Raw genomic sequence first — 20881 nt, 5'->3', positions numbered from 1 at the left:
TCGAGGACCAGCGTTAATTTTCTATCCGAGTCACAGTACATCAGACATAGACAGAGAGAGGGAGAGCTGACAATGTCTCATAGGTATCCAGAGGTTTTGCAATCCATCTTTGAAAACCACAAATTTCTGTTAAACCGTACCACCACGGCCAACACATTTCTGGTATCCCAGCCGCCGCCACTATTGCAGCACATCAGACACCTGGATCTTACGCTGAGTGCGTGCGTCCATGATTACCTCGCTTTTCTCAAAACACCTCATCCATATACAAGTAGGTTTTCGGGCATTATGGACAAACTATTGACATTCACAAGCCTTCATGATTTGAGGATATCCTTTGTTCTGTGGGAATACGAATCTTGGGCTCTGGTTGATGAGGAGACTCTAATATCAATGCTGGCGACGCTACAACCTCGCAAGCACTTCACAATAGAGCTCCCGCCGGGATCCAGCAGAAGTGAACAAAAGCAAAAGTACGATGGAGTGCAAAGTAATGGGCTATTGCAAATAGCCAGACGACCTAGGAGGCGCTACTGGATATCGCCTGCTGTGCCGCCAATGGTGTCGAGAATTCAACGACTCTTTTTGGCGACAGCCAAGGGCACAACAAGATGACCGTCTCGGTTATGATCTTTTCCCTATATATGTGAACTTGGTTCAGCTTTTATACTCTCTGGGCATACCGGCCTTGGGGAAAGAAACATGGTTACCGGGTTCGTGGTCATATACTATCGTCATCACTTTTCGGTGCGAGAAATTTCTAACAGATCTAACTTCTCGTAACCACAAGGGATAGATAATTACCGGTCACATCTTCACACAGAGAAGAAGCATGCAGACAAGGGCAATTTTCAACCGCCAAGATCCAGTGGACCAATAGCATGCTGTATGGAACCCGACTGTCATCATCAGATCATGATTCACGCCAATCTTTGAAAGGGTGGGATTGTATACCGAGGACAACCATGGTCATAAGGCTCGCACAGTGTAACCAAAGAAGACCCAATATTCCGAGGCCAAGGCGTAGGAGTTTCTACTTTTGTCGAGTGCCTTGCAACTCCCCCTCTGGTAGGATTCCAGGCTGCATGTTGATCTGACGAAACAGCCTATCGGTATCGGCATTCATTGGCCAGACACTGCCCCTCCTCAACTGGGGTCAGCAGTCCAGTCTCTCGCCCAGCTATTATCTGCGAGTCGGTACAATCTATAGGAGCCTAATGTATCCCACTTCGATCCCATCCATTGAGGCACTTTCATCCATCCATCCGTCGTGGCACTTCAATGTGGTCAGGCTGCCCTTTCCCCCCTTTGGTATTTTGTGTTATAGAAACTACAATCACCTTGCATTGCATATGTTTGCTTCTTTAGTCCGGGGTTGAGACCACCAATCACTCGATTCAGCCAATCGTGTCTCTCCATCCCAGTCAGAGACACATGGAGTTTGCCCCATCTTGACTTCAGCTCTGATCGATTAGGGAAAATGTCAAACGCGAGACCCTGTCATTGCTGGCTTCCCAAGTCAGCACGAACGATGACTGCATTCTACTCACGCCAACCAGATTAATTGGAGCCGTCACAGCTTCGTCGGCACTTTGGGTCGCAGATATGCTCAACATCCAAGGATATTCCGAAACGGGTCATACAAGTCTCGGAGCGGCAGCTAGTTTTTTTTTTTTTTTTTTTTTTTTTTAAAGTTCAGCCTCAATCCAATCTTCATGGACGTTTCCAACAAGGTCGTCGTTGTACCACTGAAACCCTATCCGGTATCCATATTCCGAGGGATGACTTTGTTCTTTTCCAAAGTTTGCAACTATTCAGCACAATGACGGAGTTCACAACATCTCGCGAGTGTGCAGACACGCAATCGCAGTCGAGTTTCTTTGGTCTCTTGCCGCGCGAGGTCAGGGACATGATATATGCACACTTGTGGGAAGCGTCCAAGTCACGTCAGCATGTGTTCCAGAGAGAGGGGGGCAGCTTAACGCACTATGCGTGTACGAGGCCTCGGGACAGCAGCGATGAAAGGAACGAGAAATTTGAAAAATTCTGGCATCGTTACAGGGACCAAAATCCCGGGTCTACCGTGCGCGATGCTATTTGGGCCCAACGCATCTCATCGACCTGGAACGAGCACTGGTGTTGTGAGGAAGCCATGCTCAAGGCAGAAGCGGGTGTAAAAGAGAGCAAGAAGAGCACAAGGTCAATATTCTTGTCTTGCCTGCTCGCTTGCAAGCAAATGTAGGACTATACCCTCTTTTCCACTTCTGTTGACAAAAGATATTCCCAGGACGGCTTTGGCTGAGAATCAGATTGCAGGCATCACGAGGCGGGACCATCATTATACTCCCATATCACTTTTATCTTGACGACTCTGCCCGCATCACACAGATTCTTTGTAACTAACCCGTCCCCTCACCTCAAACACGCGCGCTCTCTCGAGCTATCGCTCAACGTCCCTTACGCAGCACTCCACAACTACAACGAGAACAACAATAGACAACAGCACGCGGCGACGCTCCGACCAAATGCATGGGCCGACGTCTGTATTGCCCTGTCGAACCTTTGCCTCGAGGACAGTAACAGCAGCGGCGATGGTAGCACCGGAGTTAACGTGACCCTGCGCAGTGTGGCCCTGCGCCTCGACCTGGTCGAGGACGACCGCTTCTGGTGGGAAGTCCGCGAGAGCTCCGCCCTCAGCCCTATCCACGGTCCTCTGCGCGCCCGTCTGGCGCTGCAACTACCTGAGCTCACCGTTGACGTGGATCGCATGAGGATGTTCCAGTACGAGAGCAGCATAAGCAGCAACCCGACTACTCCTTCGGAGTCAGCCTCTGGGAACTGGGGAGAAGCGGAAGACGACCAAGGACGAGGCAATGTCGGAAGTGACAACCAGCCATTTCTCGTGTACCCACTGCCCTCGTACCTACGGAGCTGTTCTGGCAGTAATGTAAAGAAACGGTTGATATCGGATTTCCAGAGTCTGAAGAGATATAGTAGAAGGCGTTGGACGACGACAGACAGCCTCGACGATGGCATCGAGGCCAGACTCGAGTTCTTCAGTCCCCGTGAACATGCACCCGAGGCCTTGGTCCACAGAATGACGGGATTATTTAGGGGAATGCTCATGGGCTGATTTTCTTCTCTCGGCAGGCGTTGGTATGGTTGATATATACGCTCGAAAAGGCAAATTATAACATATACATAATCGCTCATCGGAGCAATGCCGTCAGCCGACACACCTCGAGGTGGCTTACTAGATGTGGACCATTCATTGTCTTCAACTTGTAGCTTATGAATTAGTTTTTCTGGCCTTGAATGCTGACACAGACTACCAAGGCCTAAATCAACTGCAGACCCATCCATCTCCGCCAAGATAGCCATGTTTCGAAAATATTCAGATGAGCAAAATAGAACCCCTGAACGCCATGCAATGCAGCTAATCAGTTTCCTCTCACCGAGATAATGCACCCACACCAAGAATATTTGACTCGTAATCGACTCATCCACCCATGCGACTCTGGGGTTCCGTTCAAGCATTTGAAAGACCACCGTTGGCATATAGACCTTGCCACCTATCCTCGACATCACCAACTTTTGCCTTTACACTTTCAATCTCCTTCTCCAGCTCTGCCACATTCCGCGTCAGGGCGCTGACTTCCTCGAATCTTCTCGCGCCCTGAGAATTGGCAATCATGGATTGTACCATGTATTTTTGCTCTTCTAGCACAATGAGTCGTTCTTTCAAGTCTTTTTCCTCTGTTTCAAGCGCCGAGACTACCGTGCTGGTCTCACTTGTGACCGACGCAGTGTCGAGATAGTTGTCGGAGTTACTACGCAGCGGTGATGGCGCATGTCCGTTGGGCATGAGTCGACGCGAGTTCGAGGATGCCGAAGACGAGTGTTTGAGGATCTTTGGAAGATTCTTTAATGGTAGCATGTGCATGTGTAGAAATGCACTTGCTGCTTGGTATACGGCCTTTTGCAAATGTTTTTGCGTTGGGCTGGCGGTCTTGAGGTCTCGAATGCGTTTTGCGGCAATATCGTATTTTGTGAAGCTGTCTATCAAGCGCTTGCGCAATTTCGAGGCTTCTTGGATTTGTGCATGGCTGGGCGGATTGTTTTCGTTCTGCAGAGGTATCAGCACCCTCTGAAAGCTGGGCATGAGTTGTTGTATGCCTCGCTCAAACTGCCGCAACGTCTCATATGCTCGCTGATCGGGTGGCTTGTGTGTCACGCTCTCGACAAAGTCTCTTTTGGCAAATATGGTGAATTTGCAGTCGCGACACATCCTAATATCCACGCTGATGGGACTTCCGTCGGGCTTTTCGGATTTCGGTACACTGGGATTGGCCACATTCAAGCCAACCTCAGAGGAGCATTCCGTTTGCGGATCCGCGCAAACTACTCGCCCGCATATCCGGCAGTGGTGTCTCCTAAAAGTCCAAGACCCAAACTCTTGCTGACAAAAAGGACACTTGCTAACTTTTGCGTCGTCTTCCCAAGTGACCACGGATTGCTCAATCATCTTTCTTTGATTCCTCTGACCAGCCAAGGAGGCAACGGGTGACAGTAGACTGGTACCGCCTCCACCGCTGCCGTTGAGCATTTCTTCAGGCGGGTTTGCCAAGAGCTGAGTCAGTTTCGTGAGCCTCTTCTCTAGTCTTGAAATCTCCAATGTTTGTCTGTCGACTCTCTTCTTTCGTATTTCCGAGAACGCGCTTGTATGGTCCCGTGTGAAGCCATGGTGGTCATTGTAGCCGTCCCTCGACTTGTAGCAGGTCTCACAGACTCTGTACCAGTAGCCTCTGACAGGCTCGTGTGCTGCTGACCTGGACAATTTCATTTGATACATTGTATGTTCTTCACAAAAAAGCCTGCCACATTTGCGACAGTTGATGCTCCCATTTACTGCGCCTAGCCCCTTTCCACATGCTGGATCCGTACACACATCATTGAAACCTGATCTCTGCCAATGGGATTTGGTAATGATCTCATCTGGATCAAAAGGAGTCTCAAGAATAGTGGGAGCTCTTGTAGCCGACACTTCTCTCGTGTGTGTGGGCAGCGGCGCAGTTTCGTTTGACTCGAATACCTCGAGGCCTCGGAGTTTTTGGTTGATTAGGGATAAAGGTTGGAACTTCTTTGCTTTCAAAACTTGCTTATCGAACCATGTTTTAACCTCGTCCTGCTGGAAATCCGGGAGCTCCTGGTGGTTGTCGTCGATGTGGCGGTTTAGTTGTAGCAGGGTCAACTAGGTCGCAATGCAGTGTTAGTTTTGTTTGGGTTCCCCGGCTCGAACAGAGATGAAGACGCTTCAGCGCAACAACGTACCATTTCTTCCTCACAAATCGGACACACCAGCGCCCCTTTGGCGGCGCCATTACTAGGACCCCCCAAGCTGATATTGGAAGCAAGATCCTGCGCAAGCCCAGGCAGTGGACTGGCAGAACTCGGCGAGCCTGAACCAGGGGACAGGATAGATTCGCCGATCGAACCCCCGATGGACGGTGTACTATCTGAAGGCGCATATGGGCTCGTCGCACGCTGCACGGCTGGGGACGCTGTCGCTGCACTCGGCGGAGCGAGACCCTTCCCGCTGCCTAGGACGCGGCCTCCCCCCAGTCTGCGACTCGACATGGCGGGCAGATGGATAGGTGTCTCCTAGGAAAGGGGGCGGTCGCCGACGAGAGCCATGAGGTCGGAAACTCGGAAGTAAGTCGAATTCTGCGGGTTTGTTTCAAGTTCGCAAATGTTTTCTTTCCGCGCAACAAGGCAACAGTTGAGGAGCTCTGGTTGTGGTTGTTGGCTTGGCTGGTTCGGTCGGTACGTGGCACAGGAACAGGAGCTGATGGTTTGTCTCGAGTCAGACTGGGAGGATCCGTCGATCGTGGGAGTGACCGGCAACCAAATTCTACCTGGGTAGAAGGGAGGCCAGGCACCAGGAGTAGGACAAGGTCACAAGCTGGCGTGGCCAACGCAAAAATCAACAAAAAAAAAGTGGTATTGCAGACGTACGTACACGGCGTCGTCCCGGTTGGCTGAGATGGAGTTGCTTCAACTGAACTGACCGATCGACTGAGTGACCCCCCAGTCTCGGAGATGCAAGACCACCGAACCTGGCCCAACCCAAGACTGAATGTCTGAGTCTCCGCTGTCATTGATCAACCCCACTGTGGCCCCCCCGCTATCAGCAGCTTATCGGTCAGTGACGACAGGGATTCGACTGCTTGCGTGGGCAGTCGCAGAGCAAATAATAGCACTCGGGTAGTACAAGGATACAGGGGGCTTTATTTTTTTCTGTCAGTCAGTCGCCGTCATCGCCTAGCTTTTCTCCGTGGAGGCTTGGAGTTTACAATCGCGGAATCATGGCTTGAATTACTAGAATTTTCGCTCTCTTCTGAGCTCCTAGCCATTATATTACACATACAAGTCCTGTCACAGTGAGAAACAGTCCACTATGCCCGAGTCTGACAGCAAATTCCCAGAGGTCAAGGGGGGCGGCAGCTTGATCCTCGCATGGCAGATTAAAGGCAAGCACGTGCTGGTCGTCGGAGGTGGTGAGGTGAGTTCAAGAATACAACCAACATTCAACCTCCTTGCCCAAGTTTGTAAACCTAGGATCGACGACAAAGACCCGTCCAAGAGCCAATGGATCTGGACCTTGCTGAACTTGTCTGCATTCCTATCCCTTGTACATTGCAGACGTGCGCCTGTTCCCGTGGGGGGGTCGCTTGGATGGAAGCTTCAGTAAAACTAACAAGTCCTGTCTTAGGTCGCAGCTGGCCGCATACTCAACGTGCTCGACGCCGATGCTCTCGTGACCGTCATCTGTCCCTTTTCCGGCCTTAACCCGGAAGTGCGACACCGAGTCACCGAGGCGCAGGTGAAGCACATAGATCGTCTATTTGAGCCAATCGACCTCGAGAGCCTGCCACATCCGTCGGGAGAAGCAGAGAAGACGGGACCTCCCGATATGGTTCTTGTCGCCATTGACGACCCGGACGCCTCGACGCAGATATGGAAGCTATGCAAAAAGCTCCGCATTCCAGCCAACATTGCCGATGTGCCGCCTGAATGCGACTTTTACTTTGGCTCTGTACATCGCGATGGGCCACTACAGATCATGGTGTCGACGAATGGCAAGGGGCCGAGGCTGGCGGCTGCTTTGCGCAAGTATATTGCTTCCAGTCTGCCAAAAGGCGTGGGTAATGCCATCGAGCGAATTGGTGTCTTGAGAAAGAACCTCAGAGTGGTTGCGCCTGATGCGTCCCAAGGACCAAAGCGGATGAAATGGATGAGCAAAGTCAGCGACCAACTGACGTGGGACCAGATGTGCGAGCTGACGGACGAGGATATGCAGAATCTCTTGAAATTCTTTGACAGCGGCAAAGTGCCATCCTTTAAAGACTTGAAGGCGATGCGCGCTGGAGGTGACCCCGATGAGTTGGACCTCTTTGACGGGTCTTTCGGTTTCAGTATCGGAATATAAAGATTGGTTATAAACCACCCATTGTAAAGTAAAATGTATCAATGACCATGCATCCCCAAGGCACCTTTTCTTACCTAGATACTTATACTCGAGAGTGATATTCAAGCCACTAAGTGGCTGCCTCACTGTACCTTTCATGCTTCTCGAACCCTGGATGTTGTCAATCCAACATTTGAAATGGGACTCTTGACTGGTCATTATTCCCGGCCATCACTTTCCACCAGTATATTACGGAGAGTAAGGTGGGTTCGTTGAAGAAAGCCACAACATGTTGTTGGGCTAATAATGCAGATGTTTATACTAAACTATACTCAGTTCTTCAATTTGCATGATATATTTACATAACCTACTATATATCACCACTTTCATCATGGAACTTGTTTCAACTGCAAGAATGATTATTGGGTCTTTCTATTATAACAGGTTCAATCAGAATCTATGTTTGGTATCGTCTAATCTGCGCGTTCAAAATACACTCGCTTTACTCCACTTGCTTCCAGCTCTAATCCTCTTGCCAAAGACGTAAAATATGAATGGCACAGGAATCATCAGGCAGGCAAAGCCTCCAAATATACTCGAGCCTGGTCCAACGCCAATGTTATGATACAGCGGCGATACTACCAAAGGGAAAGCTGCAGCAAAGCAACTTCTCAAAAACGTATTCGCCGCCACGGCACTCGCTGCGTACATTTGAAAAGTATCGACCAAGTAATTCAGCGCAGCTTGGAAAATGGTATTAAATCCAGTTCCCGTGAGATACAAGCCTATAACGGGTACAATCCAATGCACATCCGGCTGGGCAGTCCATCCAGTCATGAATAAACTGCCTCCAAAGAGAACGGATCCCAACATCATCGGCGGTAATCTTTTCTCTGGAACTGCGCGGTCGCCTGCAGCATGATAAGCCTTATTGTACCAGAACTGATTGGCAATATTGATGCCTGCACCAGTTATTGATCCCAGGAGTATTGCAATAAAAGGCAATTCCGATGTGAAAGTACCCCATCCTCTGATTTCATTAAAGATTATGGGAACCGCTCCCAACTGCATATAGAGGATGCCGTAACAGAAGCTCGCATACAGAGCTACAAGCAGACAAATTGGAGTGCACAACAATTGTATCGGACGGACCAGGAATTTCCTCGAGAGCTCAGAGATGCTGACATCCCACTCCTCAAACTTGGCGTGCAGGGCCCAGTTGCCAGTCTCGTGCCGAAGGTTTCTGGCCTTGGAAACGAGCAACTTGGGAGGATACGATTCATCGATGAAGATGATGGCCATCAACAAGATGAACGACTGCAAGATGCCCGTGAGATACTCCGTCCATCGCCAGCCTAGCCATGGCTGTGCCACAACGGCAGCTGAGACGATGGGTCCTAATGTCGGACCGCCAACCACAGCCATTGCGTAACCTGCCATTGCGATACCGCGATGGGCCGGAGAGAATAGGTCGCCCAGGACACCACCAGTGTTGGTGACGGGCGCCGAGGCGAAAAAGGCTCCAAAGAAGCGTGTAATCATAATGGTCTGCAGGTTCGTCGCCGTTGCTGTCGCAAAGGAGAAACAAATTGCCACAAACATGGGGATCAGCACGGCGATTCTCCGTCCATAGACCTCGGAGAGCGGTGCCCAGAGCAGCGGGCCGACACCAAAGCCCACGAGAAACAGCGTTGTACCCAGGACGGCGACTTGTGTGCCGACGTGAAACTCCTCGGCCACCTGATCCGTGCCCGCCGAGTACGACGACGAGGCCCAGGTGGCACTCATGGTCACGAGGCCGTACAACAGCGTCGTGCTGACCTTTTTGTGCATCGGCCAGTTGATGGGCCGGTAGGGGTCGTCGGGCCCGTCAAAGTCCACGAGCTGGTCCTGCGACGTCTTCTCCCGCGCCAACGGGTGCGTGAACCGCGGCACCGTCGGCCTCGACCGCACGCGGGCCACGATGCTCTCGCTGCGGTTGAGGCCCGGTCGGCTCAGCCGCCGCAGACCGTCTTCACACTGACATGGCCGATAGCCATCATGCTCCTTGTCCGAGTGAACGCCGCCTTGGTTGGATCGGGCAGGTTGTAACACTGTGGAAGTTTCCGAGTCTGATGTGCTTGAGGGTGAGGACTGGGCTTCAATGTCGTGTAATGACGAAGCGGACATTTTTGTTATATGTAGTCAAGCAATTGGTTTATTGATCATACACTGTAGAACGCCAGAGTATTCTCAGTGTCAGCTAACTCATTAGATGCAGCATTGCCAGGTAGCACAATATCAGACTCTCTTGTTGTGTCTATATACAAATAACACAGGTGGTCTCTTTCTCGTGAAGAGGTCGTAGTGGCGTATCAATTCGTAACCGTTTGCATTCCTCTCGAAGACCGATATAGCCGAGCAGGGGCGGCTTTGCTTGGTGACGTAATTGTCTACCCCCGAAGCCAATGACGGCCACTATAATATTACTGCTTCAGCTGCTAGTATAAAAAACTAACCCACAACCCGCAATCCGCGTACCCAACTGACCGGTACCGAGCTTGCGACTCGGAGCCGCAACGGCTCCCTCTTTTGCCGTATTCTCCTTCTCTTGCAGCTAAATCAAAGGCTCGGCCCGGCGAGCTCGAAAGCGAAGGCGCGAATATCAGTAAGCGACAAACCCAGTGGTTATAGAATTGATCAATTAAATGTCAGATCTGCAGTCTTTATTCATTCAATTCTTAATCGATGAGCTGAGCTTACATATCGACGCAGACCCAAAAGAGCCAGCAAATCTCGGCACTTGGGCTCCATGTTTGCACTTCTTTACACAATCATTAACTGCACCAATACTTTTCTCATACCCAACGTGGGGAAAAAGAAGTAAGCACCAAGACTATATGCATGGGTATTTAATTGGAAAATCATCAATTTAAAATCCAACACTAGCTTTGATGCTCCATGTTGTGGCCCCAATGTATACTTGGTCAGAAACTATAGAGATGACTTTCGAGCCAAACATCAATTGCAACCACCAGTAGCAGTATAAGAATTCTGCGTACTTATATGACTGCATATTATCCTCGTTATTGCTCTTCCTCTTGATGGAGATGACCAAGTACAATCCAATCCTGTACTTCCGCCTCTTCAGCCTCTTCAGCCCAGCTAACAGCCAGTCAGAGCGCAGTATAGCCGTGCTTTTAAAATGCACACCTCAAAATCCCGTGCTTGATTAGTTTTGGTTGGTAACATTTTGAATAAATGGTTAAATGCATTCGCATTTGGCTTGACAAAGCCACAAGGGTAGTCTTACAAGCCACGAAAGCTTGTTTGCCCTAACATGGCAACTTTCGCTGCTGTACTACAATTACCGGTAAGCATCTGCCAATGAGATCTTATGGATCTGATCATGATTAACCACGAGTCTTTGAATGATCTGCTCGGCTCCCCACTTCAAGTCCGTACAGCACATGTTGTCTCACTTGGGGATCTCGGGATATCTGTCCATATTTAGCATCTTTGCCTTGTTATCACTGTGTTTGTAATGCATCCTGGTTCTATACTATAATCGAGTGCTTTTGTTGCTATCAAATATCATCAGTCGTTTCGATTTGGCAGGGAAATGTCAACAAGTCCACTTGAAAATGAAAAACCTATTGAAACTCTCTTCCACGCAGATGTCGGTGCAAGTAGCGCAAAATCATCAGCCATAACTGCCAGTGGGACGAATAATTCAAAGCATCCTGTTCACCTCAAGACCTTTTTGGCCATTGCCTCCATTGGCTTGATCTATTTTGCGCAACTAATAACATTAGTTGGAGCCGGCGCTGTAGGTGTATACTTCCATGTTTTGCACGGTTTCACATTTACTGAATTCGTTCGTAGCAAGGGCATACCATTGCTGCCCATTTCAACGATACCACCAACATTATATGGCTTACCGCGCCCATTGGCACCCTGACCGTTGTCCTCGGGCCCATTGTCTCGCAGGCGGCTGACTACTGGGGTCGGAAATGGTTCCTGGTCGTCTGTACCATGTTTGGCGCCGTGGGCAGCACCGTTATCGCGCGCGCCACATCCATGAGCATGTTGATAGCAGGCTTCACCATTAGTGGAGTGGCCTTTGGAGCTCAGCCTTTACTGCACACCGTCACCTCTGAGATATTGCCACGGCGATGGAGAGGCTGGGGCCAGGCTGTCGACTCCATCTCCAACAGCCTCGGGGCGATATTTGGGCTTCTATTTGGTGGCGCCTTGAACAGAAGTGGTGATCCGGCGTCGAATGGTTTCAGATCCTACTTTCTAGTCAACATGGCATGGTACGTGGCTGCGGCGGTCTTGTGCTTGCTTGTGTATAACCCGCCCCCTCGGGAGAAGCAGAGGCAGTTCACAACGAAAGAAAAGTTGGCCAAGCTCGACTGGATCGGATACTTCTTCCTGACTACAGGTCTTGTTCTATTTTCTGTTGGACTCTCATACTCAAAGAACCCGTACGAATGGACCGACCCTCGAGTGTCTGCCACGTTTGCCGTCGGTCTTGGCCTGTTTCTGTGTCTGACTACGTACGAAATCCTTTTCAAAAAGGACGGCATGTTCCATCACGGTCTTTTTACAGGCAACAGAAACTTTACCATTAGCCTTATTGCGGTGGCATGTGACGGGATCGCCTTCTTCGCGGCCAACACCTACTTTGCCTTCCAGGTCAGCTTATTTTACGAAAAGGACGCACTGCTCGTCGGTGTGCGCTACAGCATCGTCCTGATCGCGAGCTGCGTGGGGGCCTTTGTGACGGGCTGGTACTGCGCGGCAGCGCGCCGCATCCGCTGGGTGACGGTTGCGGCTTTTGTCGTCTTCTTGATATTCTTCATCTGCATGGCCACGTCCAGCGCGTCCTCGGGCAAGGCGGTCTGGTTCTTCCCCGTGCTCATGGGTACGGCGCTGGGTATGACGTTGACTTCCCTCATCACGGCGGCTCAGCTTTCTACGCCGCCCGAACTCATTGCTGTGGCAAGCGGTCTCATTATTAGTGTTCGCTCGCTCGGCGGAACCGTCGCCTTGGCCATTTGTGAGTAATCCCTATATGTCGTTTTTGATTACATCTATTCGAGCACGAGTACGTTAACGAAGCACGGTGCTTACTGGGGAAAACAGTCAATGCCCTGTTTCTCGACGAAACCAGCCATCTCGGGGAAAATATTGCTGCCGCTGCCGTATCGGCCGGTCTACCCCCAGAGGATGCCGGCCAGCTCGTCACGGCATTGACCATGCAGAACGAGACTGCGTTGGCGTCGATGCCCGGTGCCACCCCTGAAATCATCAGCACCGGAGCAGACGCACTATTCGCAACATATCTTACGGCTTTCCGACATGTGTGGATCGCTGCAGCTTGCTTTGTAGCTGTAGCTGCTGTCGGTGAGTATTCTGAGAAGCGGGAGATCTTTTGATCTGATCATTATGGGATATCGCTGACTTGAAGTATAGTCGCAACCTTTCTATTTGATCCCAAGCAGGAGTTCAATATGCGAATCGATGCGCCTATAGAAAAGCAAGCCCCGGACAATCTCGTCGAAGGCGGCATATGATTGCAGTGTTGTTTCGTCTCTGACGCCTATCACGAGTAGTCATCATTGCGGATTCAATAGCTTTTTAAGGCCGAATGAAAGATAATCATATGAGTTGGAGTGTGATGTATATGGACGAATATGTAAAGCTTGCTTCTTTTCGTCTTTTATTTTTCTTCTTATTTTTTTCTGTCATTGGGTGAATGAGCAGTACAGAGTACTTGCTAGGCGCATTTCTGTGCCCTATGAACGATTTTCAAGTGACTCCAGCAAAAGCACAACTCTGCCCTCTTGTTCGTGATAGTCACATGTCGCTCTGGTTGTACTCAAGCAATGGCACTACGTAGTTTTCAAGTGATGGGCCTTTTTCGTCGTCCTTTACAACCATGCTTCTTTACCGTCCCACTACTGCTGGGTTTATTGGCATGACAATTCGGCGTCAAGTCCACAATGCTGTCCATTTTCTTCGATCCTGCAAAACATTCATTAGTGCTGAGAATGTACAAAATGACGAATAACTCGTCGTCACTTTAGAGTTATGTGAGGGGTATCTCCTGGATCTGGACTGGCCCAGGCAACAAATAGTTGATCTCGGTGGCAAAGTAGGCAATAATCCAGCAATGGGCGGACCCTGGGCACATCTGAGCTCTCAACATGACTCGGTTATGGTTTTGATATTTTCCGCTCGTGGTTGACACAATGGCGTCTATTCATCTCGCGAGATACAACGGCAAGGGGAATCAACAGGGCAACACCATACAATGACATGACCTGTCACCGGATCGGCCAATACCACATTGGGATATGTGACAGAGCCAGCGGAGGAGAGCTGAGCTTCAAGTAATGAGACCCGTATTTACCGTATGACGGAGTGGGGGGCACCATGCCAAGTTTTCCACCCATGGACCGGGGGGAAGTTTACCAGGAGGCCCCCATGTCCCTTTCTGAGTCGAATGACAGGCTCCTCCCCGGATTATGAACGGGGTCACAATTAACATTATCTTTTTTGTGTTTGACGGGGTATCGATCGGTCGGGTCTCTGTTGCTTTCGCTCTCTCTCCCTGTGCCTGAAATGTTCCGAGTTTTAAACGTGTCCTCCCGGCGCTGCTAATAATTTGCTGGATTAGGCTTTACAAAAAGAAAGAAAGAAAAAAAAAAGGCTATGCTGACATTTGTCGAAAAAGGATTTCGCTGTGGACTATAGATGCGATCCCGATCGGTCCGGTCGGAGGATGGGAGGATTTGGCTTGTGCCGCCCATAGTATTACTACGGGTGATACTGCCAGAGCTGATGACATGACCACTGATGACAAAGGCCGTCGAGTCGAGATGTTCACTCATTGTAGGAATTAGTCTTGTACCCTACAGGACTACAAAAGTTTTGTCATGGACGAGACCTGGCTGCTGGCTGAGCGACCCATTGAGGTTGTCCAGTTGCAGTGTTATCGTTTGCTACATTTGTCGACGTCCGTCCATCGAAACATTGATTGTTATTTCAATTCGATCAACCAAGTTGGCAAGCTTGGCTACCTCGCAGTCACTCACAGCCACATTACCTGTGTTTTGTACTACCCGTAGAGTTGTGTAGTGGGTGGACGTACAGTACTACCTACCTACCGTCAGCTGGTACCTTTTCTCCTACGTGATGATGGAGGTTGATCAAATAGACCCTGAAAATACTACGCTGCAACCTTCTCACGACAGTTCACCTAGGCCAGTCAGGTACAATTGCAAAGATATCATGCCCAGAAGTTGGAGCGCTCAATCAAACAAGAAACTCAAAACTCAAATACTTGGTCGATTGCTACCGTTTTGGGTATCACTAGAAGTTGCCTTCATTGCAACAGCAACAGGTTTGGGGCTGACCAGCCCAAATGGCGTTTCCCCATCGCCAGTCCTCCTGCAGCGACAACAGTGCTAGGCCGCTTGGGGACAAGCCTAGGAAGCACTAAGGCTGCTAAGTGGCCAGGCCAAACGCCTGAGAGAAACCCAGCAAAGTCCAGATTACAGTGCCAGTCCCCCCCTCCATCGCCTAGAGCCACCCCGAATTTGCCTTTGGATTCGCGTCCCTCCGGATTCCCTTTACTAGTGGCCTGCATAGTTTCCCACGGGTACTCGATTCTCAGGTTGCCCGCCCGCCCGTCTACCCGCAAGAGCGAAGCGACGCTTGCTTTTTTCTTGCTCACATTGGACTAAAAGGTAGAACCCAGATTTGACGAGCCAAGCAACAGCCAAGACCATTTCAAGACCCAGCTTGGGCGAGAGCCAGAAGAGATCAACAAGAGTGCAAAGGCTCAGTAAAAAGTCAAGCGCGCAAGCCAAAGCCTTGGACCTCTGAAGCAGTCATCCATCAAGTCGACTTTGGGTCTTCCGTCCCATTCTTCATTACTACTCCCGTCATCCCTTGGCCGAACCGATCTGGGGGCCTCAGCAGGACGAGCAGCACCGAGCACAAGCGGCAGCGGCAGCAGCAGCAGCAGCGAATCGTGACAGTGACTTTTTATTACCTGGACCGCGCAAAAGACCGACCAACCGACCGCCAACGGTTTCTGACCCAGATCAACACTCCAAGTGTCATCCATCATCCTTAGCTTCTGGTGACGGCTGTTTCTTTTTTTTTTCTCCCTATACCAACTCCAAAACCGTCGTCCCAAAGCTGCCACCACCCAATCAATTACAAAGTGGTCCCCTCTTTCCTGCAGGCAGTTTAGTTGACTTGACCCAAATCCCCATGACTGGATGAGATTAGGTGCGACAGCTGGACTTCGCTGCAGTGCCAACTAAACTCCACGGGTGTTTCTCGCTTCCTTTTTGCATGCTCTCGTCCGATCGCATTTACTGTTTTACATTCGTTCTCTCTTGCTCTTGAGATAGACTTGCTTGTCACTGGGCCTACTTGCAGGAACCCCTTGTGCGCAATAAACTCGTCGACCCTTTTACGCAAGCCACTGGATCTAGGACTTGTACATTCATAACCGGCATACCTCCACATCCCCGTGAAATTACGGCATCCGCATTCTGCTGCAGCTGCAATCAACACTGGACAGCTCAATCAAACTCAATCGGATAATACCCGTGCTGCTCGACTTTCAACCCCCCGAGAGGGCGCCATATCCAACAGATTCCCTGATTCGCGGGATTTCCACTCACAGCGAAAGACAGATCGACGTTTTGGGGCCGCCAACTGGACGGAGAGGAGTCGTCGTCTGCAAAAAGGAAAGGTGCAGCCATGTCACAGCCGGAACGGTTGCCGGGTGGAGATCTAGGTTCGCGTGAGGAACAGACAGAGTCGCCATCAACACATCTTCAAGCCAACTCGTCCAACTCTGTAGAGATGGAAAATCTATCTCCGAAAGCCCAAGATCAATCAGGGGCTTCCACCGTGCCTGGTGCGACAACGTCCTCAGCCATCGCAGACAATACACCGCGGGACCCTCAATCCGCGCAAGCATCTGCCCCCGATAACTCCGAGGACATCGGAACATCTCACGATGTCGAAACCACATCACACCCCTCGGCCAAGGCATTGGGCAAAGCACCAGCCACTGCGACCGAGACTAAGGATCACGATGCCATTGGGCCAGCAGATTCAAATGGCGAGCAGTCGACGCCGGGCGAGTTAAATGTGGATATTTTGATCATAATACCCAGCACGGGGAACCGCCATCCCTTCAAAATCAACGAAAAGTACCTTAAGAAACGAAATGTCAACGTTACAGGAGTGACTGAGGACGGAAAGATGGACCCTTTCAGTATTACGGTCTACACCCTGAAAGAATTAATCCTGCGGGAATGGCGTACCGAGTGGGAGACGCCACCCAGAGAGCCAACATCCATACGACTTATCAAGTTGGGCAAGATGCTGGACGACAAGTCGACTTTAGCACGTATGTTTCATTGCTACTTGACCTGCTTGTGCCAATACTGACCGAGGATCTGCAGACTACAATTTTTCGCCCTCCGTGACGAGCATTATTCACATGACAGTGAAACCACAAGAAATAGTAGATGAAGAGGAAGCAAATAAGCGGCTCAAGGAACCGAGCTCACGATCCGGCCGCAGCGGATGTTGTGTTATTTTATGATCTCAGAGCATTGGGACGCACGTATATGTTGTCCTGCGATACATGTCAGATCTCGGCTATATAATGTAAGCACCTCTTGGGGCAGGTCACTACGGGCATTACCGTCAATAAGTTTCACGGCGGCCAGACTGGAGAGTCGGAATGGTGCCTCCTTGTCACCGCACGAGATTCACGGGTTGGCCTGTACTGTGTGACTGGCGTAGCATTGGTGTTCTTCTGTCTGTTCATTTGTAAAGTCTTACTCTCTCTCGGTTCTGATTTCATGGGGAAATGGTTGGAGTCACGTGTTGTACAGCTGGATAAGCATTCTAGAAAGCAGTCATCGACTGCTGTTATGAGCATCAAAAATACAATAAGGTCATAACATTTCGTTGTCTATTCCGGGCCCTTTCCCACGGTGTTGTGATCTATCACAATTGCCTCGAGCCCGTATTCATTTGGTGAGCGTATAGTACAGCTTCACGGAGACGGCCTAGTCATACTGCGATACCCGAGGCTTGATTCAGTCTTCTCCACGAGTGACGCATTTCGGGACACATCTTCTTGGAGCGCTGTCCACAGGAATGTTCTCGTATGCTCGCCGACCAAGACGAGTATCATCTACACAAACATCTCTCACATCTTTAGCTTTCGCTCCATCTCGTCGTGGATGCCTGCAGCACTCCTTTGCTCCTCGCCGGTAAAGACGTCCTCCCAGTCGACACTGGTGTCACGGCCACCCAGGATATCCTCGTGCAAGTTGTTCTTGCCAGCGCCACCACCGAGGGCAGCGGGCCGCCACGAGCCCTCGCTCACAATCTTGGCCTCCATGCCGCGGCGGATGGGCTCGGCAATGCCAAACGTCTTGCGCAGCGTCTCCATGCGCAGGGCGTCCTGCGTCGACTGCCACGCCTTGAGGCGCGACTCGAGAGGGTGTCGGCTGACGGGGGCCTCGACGCCCTCGAGGTGTGACGGGGTCGGGCCTACGCCGTGCCGCAGGGTGTCGTGTAGACCGGGTGCCGAAGGGGCGCCGGCTGTCTTGAGGTGCGTGAAGCTGGTTGGGTTGTTGGCGGAAGGGACGAGACGCATCGACTACGAGCGGAGAGAAGAGAGGGCTTGTCAGTTTTGAGAAACTTGGAGAAGGTAATGCGGTTCCGGAAGCTATTGGCACATGCCCAGCGATGATAATCGTGGTAGTGAACAGGATGGAATGGGGCTTGAGAGCTTACCATCTTGGCTATTGATTGATGTGATGCTGGCTATTGCCCTGATCTGGATTTGATGGATGTATTGTTTTGGTTTCCGACTGTGCGTATGTGCTTGTCAAATCGAATCAACAATTGACGGTACTCTGGTGATTGCGGATTATTATGTTTGTGGTGTTGATGGCAGGTCGAGTATGTAATGAAGTGTAGCTGTGAGCTTCCCAGCGATAGAGCAGCTGCCGTTCGCTCAGAAGGCTCCAAGCTGAACGCGAACGCCCTGGAAGCCTTGGTAATGCTCAGCTTGATCCGTGCATAACTTGGGTACCTGGCCCAAGTCTCGCTTGCAGGTGCATAACTATTACATAAAGAGCCAAGAGACTAAAGTCCGGTTTATCCCCGCCCTTGGGCCATACTCGTCATAACTTGAGTCACTCACGACTATTACTACTACTTACACCCAGTGCTTCATTAGGCACGAGATTGAACGTATTGGGTAATCTTGATCTTGTAGAAATGCTGCAATTGGCAATATGCGACCTCCGACCACCCGCACACCCTTGATCAGCATTGCCAATGGCACCTTCTACCGCCACCATCCCAATGCATCTTCCATACATCCAAATCCGGCTTTATTCTCTAACCTGAACTTTTCTTTGCCTTCAGCAGCAGAGCCGCCGACGCATTGGTCCGTGATTGGACCTTCGCTTAGTGGAAAGACGACCTTTTTGCAGCTGTTAAGGGGCCAGCATTTGTGCTTTCCTGCCACAGCTCGGAGCTTTCCATATCTGTCAACGGAATATGTTCCTCATAAGCTACGAGTACCCAGCAGAGCAATAAAATATGTTGGCTTCAGTAGTGAGGGTCTATCAAACGGGCCAACGGCTGCGGCCTATCTTTCGGCACGCTACGAGTCTAAGCGTGAGAAGACGGACTTCTCTCTCCGGGACTTTTTGCTGGGGAACACAGAGCTCAACGCCTTGAAAAGCGACGACGATATTGTTGATCCTGGTCTACTTGACCGTGTGGTGAGAGACCTCAAGCTGTCTCCGTTGTTGGATCTCCCCGTGGCATTTTTGAGTAATGGACAGGGACGAAGGGCGAGGATTGCCAGAGCACTGCTCACCTCACCGGAGCTACTACTACTGGACGAGCCTTTCATGGGCCTCGATCCTCCCACGGTAGCCAGCTTGAGTCCACTTCTGCATGGACTGGCCAGCAGTGCTAGTCCACGCCTCGTGCTCAGTGCCAGACCCCAGGATCCAATTCCAGACTGGATCACGCATCTTATTTATCTAAAGAGTGACTGCCAAGTCGGGGCTATGGGCGAGAAGGAGGAAGTCCTCGATAAATTGCGACAATACGTCAAGGGTGTCTGGAACGGTGTATCCAAGGAAGATGAGACCTTGGCCGTGCATAACCTGGTGCAGATGGGCAAGAAAATTACAAGGAATGGGATTGAAGGTGAGGCCCTCATGGGCGAAGAAGGCACTGAAGTGGATAACGAGCCACCCATCGAGAACGAGGCTCATCAAACTGCGGGGGAGCCCTTAATTGAAATGGACGGTTGTCAGGTGCAATATCGAGGTAAGATTGCGCTTGGAAACTGGAAGCAACAGGTCAATGGTCAAGAGAAGACTGGCCTTCTCTGGACAGTCAGAAGAAGCGAACGCTGGGGTATATTTGGGCCCAATGGGTCCGGCAAGACTACTATTCTATCGCTCATCTGTTCTGATCATCCTCAGACCTATTCTTTGCCCATCAAACTCTTTGGGAGGAGTCGACTGCCCGAGCCAGGCTCGTTACCTTTGACGATATGGGACATCCAGTCTCGCATCGGACATTCAAGCCCCGAGATTCATCAACTCTTGCCTCGCAGTTTGACAGTACGGCAAGTGCTGGAAAATGCCTGGGCTGACACGTTTCGCACAAAGGCATCTTTGACATCCGAGAATAAGGAAAGAGTAGATGCCGTACTTCGGTGGTTCGAGCCCGAACTTAACCCAGCGCATGCCACGCCGTCGAGCACTCTTACAGAAAACGGCCTGGCCTGGGCTGATCATTACATGTTTGGCGAACTTTCCTTCTCCGCCCAGCGCGTTGCCTTGTTCCTCCGCGCCATCATCAAGAACCCCGACATTGTGGTCCTGGATGAGGCGTGCAGTGGGATGGACGATGGCGTACGTAATCGCTGCTTGCTCTTCCTCGAGCACGGCGAGACAAGGACGTACATTACAAAGGACGACGGCTCGGAGGTCGTAGTCGAGAGTGAGGCCTCCAAGACTGGCACTGTCAAGATGGCTGGCCTCAATGATCAACAGGCTTTGATATGCATCAGCCATGTGAGGGAGGAAATTCCCGACTGCATTAGGGAATGGCTATGCCTGCCCGAGGCCAACTCTGGAGACAAGGCGAGGTTTGGCCGGTCAAGGGGATCTCTGGGGAGAGACGAGAAAGGTTGGCGTGAAATTTGGGGCATGGCGTAAGAGTCGGGTTGATAAGGAGGATATACAATGCCTTATACCTCTTGCTCTCTATGCTATTCAAGCGTTTCATAACCAGTCCAGACATATGGAACAAAGTAACATCTCGAATAAACCCCTTCCC

The 20881-nt window shown here is 50.7% G+C and overlaps 8 protein-coding genes across 8 annotated transcripts; 5 read left to right on the top strand and 3 right to left on the bottom strand.

Annotated features, from left to right (window-relative positions):
- Positions 1-1822: 1822 nt before the first annotated feature.
- On the top strand, positions 1823-3133 carry PFICI_05246 (uncharacterized protein; the record flags this gene model as incomplete). The annotated part of the gene is made up of 2 exons (XM_007833827.1): positions 1823-2238; positions 2317-3133. 2 exons carry the CDS (start codon positions 1823-1825, stop codon positions 3131-3133), a joined length of 1233 nt encoding a protein of 410 aa, XP_007832018.1.
- A 396-nt stretch (positions 3134-3529) lies between these two features.
- PFICI_05245 (uncharacterized protein) lies at positions 3530-5637 on the bottom strand (the record flags this gene model as incomplete). Its single annotated transcript, XM_007833826.1, has 2 exons — positions 3530-5251; positions 5332-5637. The coding sequence occupies 2 exons, from the start codon at positions 5635-5637 to the stop codon at positions 3530-3532; spliced, it is 2028 nt and encodes a 675-aa protein (XP_007832017.1).
- Positions 5638-6457: 820 nt separating this feature from the next.
- On the top strand, positions 6458-7489 carry PFICI_05244 (uncharacterized protein; the record flags this gene model as incomplete). Its single annotated transcript, XM_007833825.1, has 2 exons — positions 6458-6562; positions 6773-7489. 2 exons carry the CDS (start codon positions 6458-6460, stop codon positions 7487-7489), a joined length of 822 nt encoding a protein of 273 aa, XP_007832016.1.
- A 465-nt stretch (positions 7490-7954) lies between these two features.
- On the bottom strand, positions 7955-9637 carry PFICI_05243 (uncharacterized protein; the record flags this gene model as incomplete). The annotated part of the gene is made up of 1 exon (XM_007833824.1): positions 7955-9637. One exon carries the CDS (start codon positions 9635-9637, stop codon positions 7955-7957), a length of 1683 nt encoding a protein of 560 aa, XP_007832015.1.
- A 1432-nt stretch (positions 9638-11069) lies between these two features.
- PFICI_05242 (uncharacterized protein) lies at positions 11070-13029 on the top strand (the record flags this gene model as incomplete). The annotated part of the gene is made up of 4 exons (XM_007833823.1): positions 11070-11276; positions 11333-12512; positions 12599-12859; positions 12929-13029. 4 exons carry the CDS (start codon positions 11070-11072, stop codon positions 13027-13029), a joined length of 1749 nt encoding a protein of 582 aa, XP_007832014.1.
- A 3208-nt stretch (positions 13030-16237) lies between these two features.
- On the top strand, positions 16238-17093 carry PFICI_05241 (uncharacterized protein; the record flags this gene model as incomplete). Its single annotated transcript, XM_007833822.1, has 2 exons — positions 16238-16895; positions 16951-17093. 2 exons carry the CDS (start codon positions 16238-16240, stop codon positions 17091-17093), a joined length of 801 nt encoding a protein of 266 aa, XP_007832013.1.
- Positions 17094-17708: 615 nt separating this feature from the next.
- Positions 17709-18161, bottom strand: PFICI_05240 (uncharacterized protein; the record flags this gene model as incomplete). The annotated part of the gene is made up of 1 exon (XM_007833821.1): positions 17709-18161. The coding sequence occupies one exon, from the start codon at positions 18159-18161 to the stop codon at positions 17709-17711; it is 453 nt and encodes a 150-aa protein (XP_007832012.1).
- Positions 18162-18807: 646 nt separating this feature from the next.
- Positions 18808-20760, top strand: PFICI_05239 (uncharacterized protein; the record flags this gene model as incomplete). Its single annotated transcript, XM_007833820.1, has 1 exon — positions 18808-20760. One exon carries the CDS (start codon positions 18808-18810, stop codon positions 20758-20760), a length of 1953 nt encoding a protein of 650 aa, XP_007832011.1.
- Between the last annotated feature and the right edge of the window lie 121 nt (positions 20761-20881).

This window comes from Pestalotiopsis fici, assembly GCF_000516985.1.
Source record: "Pestalotiopsis fici W106-1 unplaced genomic scaffold PFICI_Scf_3, whole genome shotgun sequence".
Taxonomy (NCBI): domain Eukaryota; kingdom Fungi; phylum Ascomycota; class Sordariomycetes; order Amphisphaeriales; family Sporocadaceae; genus Pestalotiopsis; species Pestalotiopsis fici.
The sequence above is the reverse complement of the archived record's forward strand: the minus strand, read 5'-3'. Positions and strand labels throughout refer to the sequence as shown.